We start from the raw sequence: 15,037 nt of genomic DNA on the forward strand, positions 1-15,037 counted from the left end.
AAGAAGGTAAAGAATAACAACTTCAATACGAATTGATATGAAGAATGGAAATCAGGCCATGATTTCATAGTCAGGAATCTGTACAATGTGATTACTTATATGACCAGGCATAAGGGGAGAGCACGGGTTTGGGATGCCAAGGGATGTAGTATTTTTTTCATTCTCTAATTTTTCCTCAAGCCAGCTATATAAAGCTTTATCAATCTGATGGTCTAAATAAAGTGGCAATTCCAGTTAGTTGAGCTCATTGTTTATTCAGACTCCTGACAATCACCAATTGTTGATACTAAGTCAGAATAACTCGAAATTACAATACTATAAGGTTTGAGGATTTTGAATTTTTAGAAAGTTTTAACCTTTTTCATAGGTTCTTAAATAAGCCTAATTTGACTTCCCTTACTGCAGAAGGCTATCTGATATATAAGCATTTTCATAGAATTACTAAACATGAATTGTAAAATTGTATTTTTTTAATTCCAGAAAGTAAGTCCTTATTCAATTAGAATAGTAATCATAATACTGTAATGGTTTTGCCTAGGGAAGAAGCAACCATCTATAATCTATAACTATTTTACAATATAGAAACAAGTCAACTCCAGTTGATGAATTGCTTTTCCTTAGCACTTGGATTCCTTTGAAAATTTCACCTTTAACAGCAGTCACTGACTTTACAGAAAGAGGAGAGAGAAGACAAGGAGTGAGCAAAATGTGTATCGGACATAGAGGACGTCATAGTATATTACCAGGATGAGACAAATTACACAGTAACACTGCTTCTTGGGCTGATCTGCTTCTATTACTTTTATTTCCTCCATCTTTTTCCAGGATACTGTATACATTAAGGGCAGATCCATGCAAAAATTTACCATCATATTTACCAACATGGACAATTTGGGGATAAAACTGGAAAAAAAGGGATAGGGAGAAAAAAGGGAAAACAAAGGAAGAATATTCCACTACTAACCTGGTTTAATTTCTTCCAGAGATTGAGGACAGGAGAAAGTTCATTAGACCAGATTTCTCTATCAAATTTGCTACCAGCTGTTACTGATCTGCCCAAGATCCTCAACTGTGAAATAACCTGAATGAAGAAAATAATAAGTAGCAAAAAATGAACATAACTTCATTCAGAGGGAAAGCATAGATACAAAAATAGCCATATTTACTTATAAAGACCAAATATATATATTATAAACAAGTTTTAATCCCATTTTCCCTGTTCAATTGGATTAATATTTTACTGATTTATTTCAGCTGTTAAAAGGCAAAAGAACATAAATGGTGAGAAAAACCACTATAAAAATTACATATTGTAATGGCTCTTCATTTGAAAAGCTACTTCTTTAGCCAGAAAGCTCTAATTATCCATTATTAATAACCTCTCTATTTGCTCATTTCTGAAATAAAAATATTTTCCAGTTTGAATAATTTAAATTGTATAATTTCAAAATGCTGATAAATTAAAGATAGTTTTTTTGAACGATGAAATGAGTGGAAAGATAGTAAATAGCATAGCAAACTATAAAATGGTAAAACAATTTAAAGTAATTATTGGCTGGTAAAAATTATAATAAATCTAACTTTTAAGGTTCTATATCAATTTTAAGTTATTTCAATGCTTTTTCTAGATATGAGACTCAAATGAAAGAGGTATAGATCAATTAATTAAAATCAGGCAAAGTAAATTCTTCTTTCCTATTTAGGGTTTTCACTTTTGTAACATTTTTATCAGCTTCTCTTTCATCATTCTCATCAAAATTAATTCGCTCACATTTTCTTTTCTAAAATAGTGTTTAATGGCTTCAATTTTAATAATACCAATCGGTCTTCTTAATCATTTGCTAAGAATGATCCAGAATATTACTGAGTATTCTATATATGGTATTACAGATATTGGGGGAGGTGTATAAAAATCAGTGAGGTATGTACTGATGGTTCTTCATAAATATTTCAACTAAATATTAAAATTGTGCTATACCATTGCTTATCTGACATAAACAAAATAAATTCCCAGATCAAGACAATATGTTTTCCTAAGCTAGTATTTTAAATATCAACATTTGCAGTGTGTCGACTACTTTTTTTCTGTTTTACTTTTTGAGAGATGTAAATTGTTTTTCCTTTTTAAAAGATAGGGCTGTATTTAATATTTTGGAGGTTCTTACATTATTAAAGTTTACAATAAAATAAAGGCCATAAATATTTCAAAATAAATGCACTACTTAATTGTTAAACATACAGAAACCAGCTGTTAAACTCAAGTTACTTCTAGAGCTTTTGATTGATTCTCTAATCTAGAAAAAATTGTGGTGATTCAGTGTTTCATTTTCTTTGTTTTTCTGATAAATTATTTTCATTTGCTCTAGCTGAACCCTGCAACAGCACCTAATTTATCAGCTGTGCTAGACCACAAAACATCACTAGTTGGTAGTCAGGAGAAGTGCTATTTTGACTCTGGTAACACTGGCTATCACTTATTTGTGTCTTAAATTTGTCAAACATGACAGAGAACAAATAAGAATGCAAAGAGATATCTAAAGGAACAAAGGTTCAAATATTTTTTTACACATGATGTTAAAAACTATTTTAAAAATAAAATGTTTAACAACCCAAAAAAGGTTGTTTTCTTCCCAGAAAAATAACATGCGAGGCTTGCTTTTCATAATAACACTATCATAATATATTATAAACCTTAATGAACAGAGAGTAATGAAAAGGGGGTTCAAATGCATAATAAAAATATTTTATAATGAGGATAGGGCTATAACTTGTAACAGTGGACCATCTTTTCTTTTTACAAAAGCTGACATACTCATCTTTTTACAAACCACAGATGATAAAATGTCTGTCCATTATACATGTTTTAAACCAATTAAAATACTTTTTTTCAAAGATATTCCTTTAAAATGGTATCAAAGGGGATGAAATTTCCCAAGAAAAACATACTTCTTCCATGTTGTAAGCATACTGAACAGCTTGCATTATGCCACTGGCATGCTTTGCGGCATCTATGAGGTTGGAGGGGAGCTGCAGAATATGCTGTCACCCCTATTCCATCTGTTCACATTCCAAAGAACAATGAGAGACATTTCAGGAATACCTATGTTTCTCTTGAACAACTGGTGTGATTGTATTGTAGCATAATACATCTTATACACAATTGTATTTTCCTTTTCTTTTGGAAGTTATAAAGCACAGAGAAGAATTTCTGATCTAACAATAACAACTTTATAGAACCTTAGAGCATCAGCTTTCTTGTTTGTTTTGTCTCTTTTAGCATAAATTGTTTCCCTAGTTTTATTTTCTTTTCATTTCCTAATTTTCTCTTTGATTTCCTCATCTATTGATTTTACACTAATAGATCGTCTGTATTTTTCTAAGTCACATCCAGTATAATCCTTCTAGGAATGAGAAAGAATATAGATTTTAAAAATGAGTGCTCATTCTCAAATTACAGATGAGAAATTGGATTGTCCAAGAAATTAAGTAAATTACACGTTTGAGGGGAGACCTATAAGATGGAGGAGAAGTAAGAAGTGGAGATCACCTTCCTCTCCACAGATACATCAAAAATACATCTACATGTGAAACATGAAACTCCTACAGAACACCTACTAAATGCTGGCAGAAGACCTCAGACTTCCCTGAAGGCAAGAAACTCCCCACGTACCTGCATAGGACAAAAGTAAAAATTGAAAAACAAAGACAAAGTAATAGGGACAGGACCTGCAAGGGAGGGAGCTGTGAAGGAGGAAAAGTTTCCATACACTAGGAAGACCCTTCACGGGCGGAGACTGCGGGTGGCTAGGGGGGAAGCTTCGGAGCCATGGAGGAGAGTGCAGAAACAGGGGTGCAGAGGGCAAAGTGGAGAGATTCCCGCACAGAGGATTGGTGCTGACCAGCACTCACCAGCTTGAGAGGCTAGTCTGCTCACCTGCAAGGGCAGGTGGGGGCTGGGATTTGAGGCTCCAGCTTCGGAGGTCAGATCCCAGAGAGAGGACTGGGGTTGGCTGCGTGAACACAGCCTGAAGGAGGCTAATGCACCACAGCAAGCCGGAAGGGAGTCCGGGGAAAAGTCTGGACCTGCCTAGGAGGCAAGAGACCACTATTTTGGGGTGCGCAAGGAGAGGGGATTCAGAGCACCACCTAAATGAGCTACGGAGACGGGCGCGAACCACAGCTATCAGTGCAGACACCAGAGACAGCATGAAATGCTAAGGCTGCTGATGCAGCCACCAAGAAGCCTGTGTGCAAGCACAGGTCAATAACCATACCTCCCCTCCAGGGAGCCTTTGCAGCCTGCCACTGGCAGGGTCCCCTGATCCAGGGAAAACTTCCCCGGGAGAACAAACGGCGTGCCTCAGGCTGTTGCAAGGTTATGCCAGCCTCTGCCGTTGCAGGCTCACCCTGCATTCCATACCCCTCTCTCCCGACAGCGTGAATGAGCCAGAGCCCCCTAATCAGCTGCTCCTTTAACCCCGTCCTGTCTGAGCTGGGGAACAGATGCCCTCAGGAGATCTAAATGCAGAGGCAGGGCCACATCCAAAGCTGAACCCCAGGAGCTGTATGAACAAAGAAGACAAAGGGAAATTTCTCCCAGCAGCCTCAGGAGCAGTGGATTAAATCTCCACAATCAACTTGATGTAACCTGAATCTGCATAATACCTGAATAGACTAGGAACCATCCTAAAACTGAGGCAGTGGACTTTGGGAGCAACTGTAGACTTGGGGTTTGCTTTCTGCATCTAATTTGTTTCTGGTTTTATGATTATCTTACTTTAGTATTCAGAGCTTATTATCACTGGTAGATTTGTTTATTGATTTGGTTGCTCTCTTACTTTTTTATATATATATATATATATATATATTTATCCTTTTTCTCTTTTGGGGAGTATGTATGTGTATGCTGCTTTGTGTGATTTTGTCTGTATAGCTTTGCTTTTACCATTTGTCCTAGGGTTCTGTCTGTCCGCTTTTTGGTTTTTTTTTTGGGGGGGGGGTTAGTAGAGTTTTTAGCACTTGCTATCATTGGTCAATTTGTTTTTTGGTTTGCTTGCTCTCATCTTTCTTTTATTTTTTAAATTTTGATAATAATTATTTTTTATTTTCTATTTAAATACCTTTACATTATTTCACTTTTTTCTTTCTTTCTTTCTTTTTTAATTTTCTCCCTTTTCTCTGAGCTGTGTGGCAGACAGGGTCTTGGTGCTCTGGCCGGGTGGCAGGTCTGAGCCTCTGAGGTGGGAGAGCTGAGTGAAGGACATTGGTCCACCATAGACCTCCCAGCCCCATGTAATATCAAACAGCAAAAGCTCTCCCAGAGATCTCCATCTCAACGCTAAGACCCACCTACCCATTAGAAGAGAGACTGCCTAAAATCATAATAAGGCCACAGACACCCCAAAACACACCACTGGATGTGGTACTGCTCGCCAGAAAGACAAAATCCAGCCTCATCCATGAGAACACAGGTACCACTCTCCTCCACCAGGAGGCCTACACAACCCACCGAACCAAACTTACCCACTGGGGCAGATATCAAAAACAATGGGAACTAGGAACCTGCAGCCTGTGAAAAGGAGACCCCAAACACAGTAAGTTAAGCAAAATGAGAAGACAGAAAAAAACCACAGCAGATGAAGAAGCAAGGTAAAAACCCACCAGAACAAACAAATGACAAGGAAACAGGAGGTCTACCTGAAAAAGAATTCAGAGGAATGATAGTAAAGATGACCTAAAATCTTAGAAATAAAATGGACAAAATACAAGAAACGTTTAACAAGGACCTAGAAAACTAAAGAGCAAACAAACAATGATGAACAACACAATAAATGAAATACAAATTCCCTAGAAGGAATCAATAGCAGAATAACAGAGGCAGAAGAATGGATAAATGATCTGGAAGATAAAATAGTAGAAATGACTACTGCAGAGCAGAATAAAGAAAAAAAGAATGAAAAGAATTGAGGACAGTCTCAGACACCTCTGGGACAACATTAAATGCAACAACATTCCAACTATAGCGGTCCCAGAAGAAGAAGAGAAGAAGAAAGGAACTGAGAAAATATTTGAAGAGATTATAGTTGAAAACTACCCAAATATGGGAAAGGAAATAGTCATGTCCAGGAGGGCAGAAAGTCCCATACAGGATAAACCCACGGAGAAAAATGCCAAGACACGTTAATCAAACAATCAAAAATTAAATACAAAGAAAAAATATTAAAAGCAACAAATAACATACAAGGGAATCTCTATAAGGTTAACAGCTGATCTTTCAGCAGAAACTCTGCAAGCCAGAAGGGAGTGGCAGGACACATTTCAAATGATGAAAGGGAAAAACCTACAACCAAGATTATTCTACCCAGCAGTGATCTCATTCAGATTCGACAAAGAAATGAAAACCTTTACAGACAAGCAAAGGCTAAGACAATTCAGCACCACCAAACCAACTTTACAACAAATGCTAAAGGAACTTCTGTAGGCAGGAAACATGAGACAAGGAAAAGATCTATAATAATAAACCCAAAACAATTAAGAATATGGTAACAGGAACATACATATCAATAACTAACTACCTTAAATATGAATGGATTAAATGCTGCAACCAAAGATACAAGTTTGCTGAATGGCTACACAAACAAGACCCATACAAATGCTGTCTACAAGACACCCATTTCAGACCCAGGGACACATACAGACTGAAAGTGAGGGAATGGAAAAAGATGTTCCATGCAAATGGAAATAAAGAAAGCTGGAGTACCAATTCTCATATGAGACAAAATAGACTTTAAAATGAAGACTATTACAAGAGACAAAGAAGGACACTACATAATGATCAAGGGATCAATCCAAGAAGAAGATATAACAATTGTAAATATTTATGCACCCAACATAGAAGCACCTCAATACATAAGGCAATTGCTAACAGCCATAAAAGGAGATATTCCCAGGGTAGGGGACTTTAACACCCCATTCTCACCAATGGACATATCATCCAAAATGAAAATAAGGAAACACAAACTTTAAATGATACATTAAGGAAGATGGACTTAATTGATATTTATAGGAGATTCCATCCAAAAACAGAATACACTTTCTTCTCATGTCCTCATGGAACATTCTCCAGGATAGATTATATTTTGGGTGACAAATCAAGCCTTGGTAACTAAGAAAACGGAAATCATATCAAGTATCTTTTCCAACCACAACGCTATGAGACTAGATGACAATTACAGGAAAGCATGTAAAAAATACAAACAAATGGAGACTAAGCAATGTAATACTAAAAAAACAAGAGATCACTGAAGTAATCAAAAAGGAAATCAAGAAATGCCTAGAAACAAATGCAAATGAAAGCACGATGACCCAAAGCCTATGGGATGCATTAAAAGCAGTTCTAAGAGGGAAGTCATGGCAATACAATCCTACCTCAAGAACAAGAAATATCTCAAGTAAAAAACCTAACCTTACACCTAAAGCAATTAGAGAAAGAAGAACAAAAACCCCCAAAGTGAGCAGAAGGAAAGAAATCATAAAGATCATATCAGAAATAAATGAAAAAAAATGAGGAAACAATAACAAAGATCAATAAAACTAAAAGCTGTTTTTTGAAAAGATAAACAAAATGGAAAAACCATTAGCCAGACTAATCAAAAAAAAAAAGGTAGAAGATTCATATCGATAGAATTAGAAATGAAAAAGGTGAAGTAACAACAGATGCAGAAATACTAAGGATCATGAGAGATTACTACAAGCAACTATAAGCCAATAAATTGGACAACCTGGAGAAAATGGACAAATTTTTGGAAAAGCACAACCTCCTGAGACTAAACCAGGAAGAAACAGAAAAAAAAAAAAAAAAAAAAAAAAAAAAAAAACAATCAGAAGCACTGAAATTAAAACTGTGATTAAAAGTCTTCCACAAAACCCCAGGACCAGATGGCTTCACAGGCAAATTCTATCAAACACTTAGAGAAGAGTTAACAACTATCCTTCTCAAACTCTTCCAAACTATACTAGAGGGAGGAACACTCCCAAACTCATTCTACAAGGCCACCATCAGCCTGATACCAAACCCAGACAAAGATGTCACAAAGATGTCACAGGCTGATATCACTGATAAACAGAGATGTAAAAATCCACAACAAAATACTAGCAAACAGAATCCAAAAGCAGATTAAAAGGATCATACACCATGATCAAGTAGGGTTTATCCCAGGAATGCAATGATTCTTCAATATACACAAATCAATCAATGTAATACACCATATTAATAAATTGAAGAATAAAAACCATATAATCATCTCAATAGAGAAGAAAAAGCTTTCCACAAAATTCAACATCCATTTATGATAAAAACCCTGCAGAAAATAGGCATAGATGGAACTTACTTTAACATAATAAAGGCCATATATGAAAAACGCACAGCCAACATCATCCTCAAAAGTGAAAAACTGAAACCATTTTCAGTAAGATCAGGAATAATACAGGGTTCCCACTGTCACCACTATTATGCAACACTGTTTTGGAAGTTTTAGCCACAGCAATCAGAGAAGAAAAAGAAATAAAGGAAATCCAAATCGGAAAATAAGAAGTAAAGCTGTCATGGTTTGTGGATGACATGATACTATACATAGAGAATCCTAAAGATACTACCAGAAAATGACTAGGGCTAATCACTGAATTGGGTAAAGTAGCAGGATACAAAGTTAATGCACAGAAATCTCTTGCATTCCTATACACTAATGATGAATAATCTGAACGTGAAATTAAGGAAACACTCCCATTTACCATTGCAACAAAAAGAATAAAATACCTAGGAATAAACCTACCGAATGAGACAAAAGACCTGTATGCAGAAAACTATAAGACACTGATGAAAGAAATTAAAGATGATACAAATAGAAGGAGAGATGTACCATGTTCTTGGATTGGAACAACCAACATTGTGAAAATGACTCTAATACCCAAAGTGATCTACAGATTCAATGCAATCCCTATCAAACTTCCACTGGCATTTTTCACAGAATTAGAAGAAAAAATTTCAAAGTTTGTAAGGAAACAAAAACCACACCGAATACCCAAAGCAATCTTGAGAAACAAAAACGGATCCAGAAGAATCAGGCTCCCTGACTTCGGACTATATTATAAAGCTACAGTAATCAAGACAGTATGGTACTGGCACAAAAACAGAAATATAGATCAATGGAACAGGATAGAAAGCCCAGAGATAAACCCACACACATATGGTCACCTTATCTTTGATAAAGGAGGCAAGAATATACAGTGGAGAAAAGACAGCCTCTTCAATAAGTGGCACTGGTAAAACTGGACAGCTCCATGTAAAAGAATGAAATTAGAACACTCCCTAGCAGCATACACAAAAATAAACTCAAAATAAATTAAAGACCTAAATGTAAGGCCAGACTTTATCCAACTCTTAGAGGAAAACATAGGCAGAACACTCTATGACATAAATCACAGCAAGATCCTTTTTGACCCACCTCCTAGAGAAATTGAAACAAAAACAAAAATAAACAACTGGGACCTAATGAAAGTTAAAAGCTTTTGCACAGCAAAGTAAACCATAAACAAGATGAAAAGACAACCCTCAGAATGGGAGAAAATAGTTGCAAATGAAGCAACTGACAAAGGATTAATCTCCAAAATTTACAAGCAGTTCATGCAGCTTAATATCAAAAAATCAAAGAACTAAATCCAAAAATGGGCAGAAGACCTAAATAGACATTTCTCAAAAGAAGATATACAAGATATGGCCAAGAAATACATGAAAGAATGTGCAACATCATTAATCATTAGATAAATACAAGTCAAAACTACAATGAGATATCATCTCATACCAGTCAGAATGGCCATGATAAAAAACTCTAGAAATAATAAATGCTGGACAGGGTGTGGAGAAGTGGAAAACCTCTTGCACTGTTGGTGGGAATGTAAATTGATGCAGCTAATATGGAGAACATTAAGGAGGCTCCTTAAAAAACGAAAAATAGAACTACCATAAGACTGAGTAATCCCACTACTGGGGATATATCCTGAGAAAACAATAATTCAAAAAGAGAATATAACACAATTTTCACTGCAGCTCTATTTACAATGTCCGGGACATGGAAGCAACCTAGGTGTCCATTGACAGATGAATGGATAAACAAAATGTGGCACATATATACAATGGACTATTACTCAGCCATAAAAAGATACAAAATAGAGTTATTTGTAGTCAGATGGATGGACCTAGAGTCAGTCATATGGAGTGAAGTAAGTCAGAAAGAGAAAAATAAATACCATATGTTAACACATATATATGGAATCTGAAGAAAAAAAAAGGTTGTGAAGAACCAAGGTGCAGGATGGGAATAAAGACACAGACCAACAAGAGAATGGACTTGAGGACAAGGGGATGGGGAAGGGTAAGCTGGGACAAAGTGAGAGAGTGGCACGGACATACAGGCACTTCCAAATATAAAACTGATAGCTAGTAGGAAGCAGCCGCATAGCACAGGGATATCAGCTCAGTGCTCTGTGACCACCTAGAGGGGTGGGACATGGAGGGTGTGAGGGAGGGAGATGCAAGAGGGAAGACATGGGGATATCTGTATATGAATAGCTGATTCACTTTGTTAAAAAGCAGAAACTAACACACCATTGTAAAGCAATTACATTCCAATAAAAAAAAAAGAAAGAAACAGAGAAGAAATGAGGAAACAATAGCAAAGATCTATAAACTTAAAGTTGGTTCTTTGAGAAGATAAACAAAATTGAAACACCATTAGCCAGACTAATCAAGAAGAAAAGAGAAGACTGAAATAAATAGAATTAGAAATGAAAAAGGAGAAGTAACAACTGACACTGGAGAAATACAAAAGATCTTGAAAGATTATTAAAAGCAATATATGCCAAAAAAATGGATAACCTGGAAGAAATGGACAAATTCTTAGAAAAGCACAACTTTCTGAGACTGAACCAGGAAGAAATAGAAAATGTAAACAGACCAATCACAAGCAGTGAAATTGTAACTGTGATTAAAAATCTTCCAACAAACAAAAGCCCATACCAGATAGCTTCTCAGGCGAATTCTATCAAACATTCAGAGAAGAGTTAACCCCTATCCTTCTCAAACTCTTCCAAAATATAGCAGAGGGAGGAACACTCCTAAACTCATTCTATGAGGTGACCATCACCCTGATACCAAACCCAAACAAAGATGTCACAAAAAAATAAAACTACAGTCCAGTATCACTGGTGAACATAGATACAAAAATCCTCAACAAAATACGAGCAAACAGAATCCAGCAGCACCTTAAAAGGATCATTCACCACGATCAAGTGGGGTTTATCCCACGAATGCAAGGATTCTTCAACATATGCATATCAGTCAATGTGATAAACCATATTAACAAATTGAAGAAGAAAAACCATATGATCATCTCAGTAGATTCAGAAAAAAGCTTTTGAGACAATTCAACACTGATTTATGATAACACAAAAACCTACAGAAAGTAGGCATAGAGGGAACTTACCCCATCATAATAAAGGCCATACATGACAAATCCAAAGCCAATATTCTCAATGGTGAAAAACTGAAACCACTTCCACTAAGATCAGGAACAAAACAAAGTTACCCACTCTCACCATTATTATTCAACACAGTTTTGGAAGTTTTAGCCACAGAAATCAGAGAAGAGAAAGAAATAAAAGGAATCCAAATCAGAAAAGAAGAAGTAAAACGGTCACTGTTTTCAGATGACATGATACTATATAGAGAGAATCTTAAAGATGCTACTGGAAAACTACAGCTAATCAATGAATTTGGTAAAGTAGCAGGATACAAAGTTAATGCATAGAAATCTTTTGCATTCCTATACACTAATGCTGAAAAATCTGAAAGAGAAATTAAGGAAACATTCCCATTTACCACTGCAACAAAAAGAATAAAATACCTAGGAATAAACCTACCTAAGGAGACAAAAGACCTCTATGCAGAAAGCTGTAAGACACTGATTAAAGAAATGTAAGATGATACGAACAGATGGAGAGAAACACCATGTTCTTAGATTGGAAGAATCAACATTGTGAAAATGACTATACTACACAAAGCAATCTACAGATTCAATACAATCCCTATCAAACTATCAATGATATTTTTTACAGAAATAGAACAAAAATTTTCACAATTTGTATGGAAATACTAAAGACCCTGAATACCAAAGCAATCTTGACAAAGAAAAATGGAGCTGGAGGAATCAGACTCCCTGACTACGGACTATACTACAAAGCTACCATAATCAAGACATTATGGTACTGGCACAAAAACAGAAATATATATCAATGGAACAGGATAGAAAAGCCACAGATAAAGCCACACACATATGGTCAACTTATTTTTGATAAGGGAGGCAAGAATATACAATGGAGAAAAGACAGCCTCTTCAATGAGTGCTCCTGGGAAAACTGGACAGCTACATGTAAAAGAATGAAATTAGAACACTCCTTAACACCATACAAAAACAATAAATTCAAAATGGATTAAAGATCCAAATGTAAGGCCAGACACTATAAATCTCTTACAGCAAAAGACAGGCAGAACATGCTATGACATAAATGACAGCAAGATCCTTTTTGAGCCATCTCTTAGAGAAATGGAAATAAAAACAAGAATAAACAAATGGGACCTAATGAAATTTAAACAGTAGCATGACAAAGACAAGCGTCAGAATGGAAGAAAACATCTGCAAACAACGCAACTGACAAAGGATTAATCTCCAAAATATACAAGCAGCTCATGCAGCTCAGTATGAAGAAAACAAGCAACCCAATCCAAAATGGGCAGAATACCTAATAGACATTTCTCCAAAGAAGATATACAGATTGCCAACAAACACATGAAAGGATGCTCAACATCACTAATCGTTAGAGAAATGCAAATAAAAACCCCAATGCGGTATCACCTCACACCAGTCAGAATGGCCATCAACAAAATATCTAGAAACAATAAATGCTGGAGAGTGTGTGGAGAAAAGGGAACCCCCTTGCACTGTTGGTGGGAATGTAAATTGATACAGCCAATATGGAGAACAGTATGGAGGTTCCTCGAAAAACTAAAAATAGAACTACTATCGACCCAGAAATCCCACTACTGGGCATATACCCTGAGAAAACCATAATTCAAAAAGAGTAATGTACCACAATGTTCATTACAGCATTATTTACAATAGCCAGGACATGGAAGCAACCTAAGCGTCCAACAACAGATGAATGGATAAAGATGTGACACATATATACAATGGGAAATTAGCCATAACAGGAAACAAAATTGCATAATTTATAGAGGTGTGGATTGACCTAGAGACTGTCATACAGAGTAAAGTAAGTCAGAAAGAGAAAAACAAATACCATATGCTAACACATGTATATGGAATCTAAAAAAAAAAAAAAAAAAATTCCGAAGAACCTGGGAAAGGACAGGAATAAAGATGCAGATGTAGAGAATGGACTTGACGACACAGGGAGGGGGAGGGGTAAGCTGGGATGAAGTGAGAGAGTGGCATGTATATATACACTACCAAATGTAAAATAGATAGCTAGCGGGAAGCAGTCCCATAACACAGGGAGATCACCTTGGTGTTTTGTGTCCATCTAGAGGGGTGGGATAGGGAGGGTGGGTGGGAGATGCAAGAGGGAGGAGATATGAGGACATATGTATATGTATAGCTGATTCACGTTGTTATACAGCAGAAACTAACACAACTCTGTAAAGCAATTATACTCCATAAAGATGTTAAAAAAAAAACTATGAAGTACAATGAAATATTTAGCACTAAAAAGAAATGAGCTATCAAGCCATGAAATGTACCTTAAATGCATATTGCTAAGTGAAAGAAACCAATCTGACAAGTCCACATACTTACGATTCCAACTCTATGACATTCTGGAAAAGGAGAAACTGAAAATAGTGAAAAGATCAGTAGTTTTCATGGGTTTTAGAGGTAAGAGGGATGTATAGGGGATTTTCAGGGAGGTAAAAATATTCTGCTTGATGCTCTCATGATGGATACAAGTCACATTTTTTCTAAACTCATAGAGTATACAATATCAGAATCCTAATGTAAACTATGGACTTTAGTTAATGATAATGTACCAGTATTAACACTGGCTCATATGTTGTAACAATGTACCACACTAATGCAAGATGTTAATAAGAGGGGGAACCTACTGGAGTGCTAGGGGATATATGGGAACTCTATGTATTTTCTGCTTATTTTTCTGTAAATCTAGGACTGCTCTAAAAATAAAGTCTATTAATTAAAAAGAAAAACTTGTATGAGGAATGGTCTAGAGGGTTGATGCAAACAAGAAAATAAATCTTCCCATTGAAAACAACAACAACAACTAAACCAAAGTCCATCAGCAGTAGAATCAATCAATAAATTATGGTATAATCACCCTATGGAATACTATACACCAGTGAAAATTAAAGCTTCATGCAAAATGCATATAAGTCTCAACATACAGCTGAAGAAGCAAGATACACAGAACCAAAAACATACTGTATAACTCATTTACAACTATCATTCAAAAACAAGCAAAAATAACCCATTGTTATAAGTCAGGAAATCTATTTCTTTTGGAGAGGAAAAAGTGAGTAGAAATTAAAAATGGGATGTGATGGAAAAGGGTAGAGATGGAGAGATACTGGAAACATTTTGGTTTTAGACTTGTGTGGCGATTACATGTGTGTCACTCTGATAATTCATCCAGCTGTATACTTAAAGTTATATAGCTTTTCCCATGTATTATTATTGTTATTATTATTATTATTATTATTTTTTGCAGTACGCAGGCCTCCCACTGTTGTGGTCTCTCATTGTGGAGCACAGGCTCCAGACGTGCAGGCTCAGCAGCCATGGCTCATGGGCCTAGCCGCTCCGTGGCATGTGGGATCTTCCCACACCGGGGCACAAACCCGTGTCCCCTGCATCGGCAGGTGGACTCTCAACCACTGCGCCACCAGGGAAGC

At 36.2% G+C, this 15,037-nt stretch overlaps 1 protein-coding gene across 2 annotated transcripts in view; it reads right to left on the minus strand.

The window, feature by feature from the left end:
• The window catches only part of DYNC2H1 (dynein cytoplasmic 2 heavy chain 1), a 380,690-nt gene that overhangs the window by 85,623 nt on the left and 280,030 nt on the right, over positions 1 to 15,037 (minus strand). For both annotated transcript variants that reach the window (XM_059068297.2, XM_067038564.1), the window contains one exon: positions 965 to 1,081. In XM_059068297.2, the coding sequence (XP_058924280.1) occupies positions 965 to 1,081 (117 nt within the window). The remainder of the gene's footprint in view (positions 1 to 964; positions 1,082 to 15,037) is intronic.

Source organism: Kogia breviceps, chromosome 7 (genome assembly GCF_026419965.1).
Source record: "Kogia breviceps isolate mKogBre1 chromosome 7, mKogBre1 haplotype 1, whole genome shotgun sequence".
Classification (NCBI taxonomy): Eukaryota; Metazoa; Chordata; class Mammalia; order Artiodactyla; family Physeteridae; genus Kogia; species Kogia breviceps.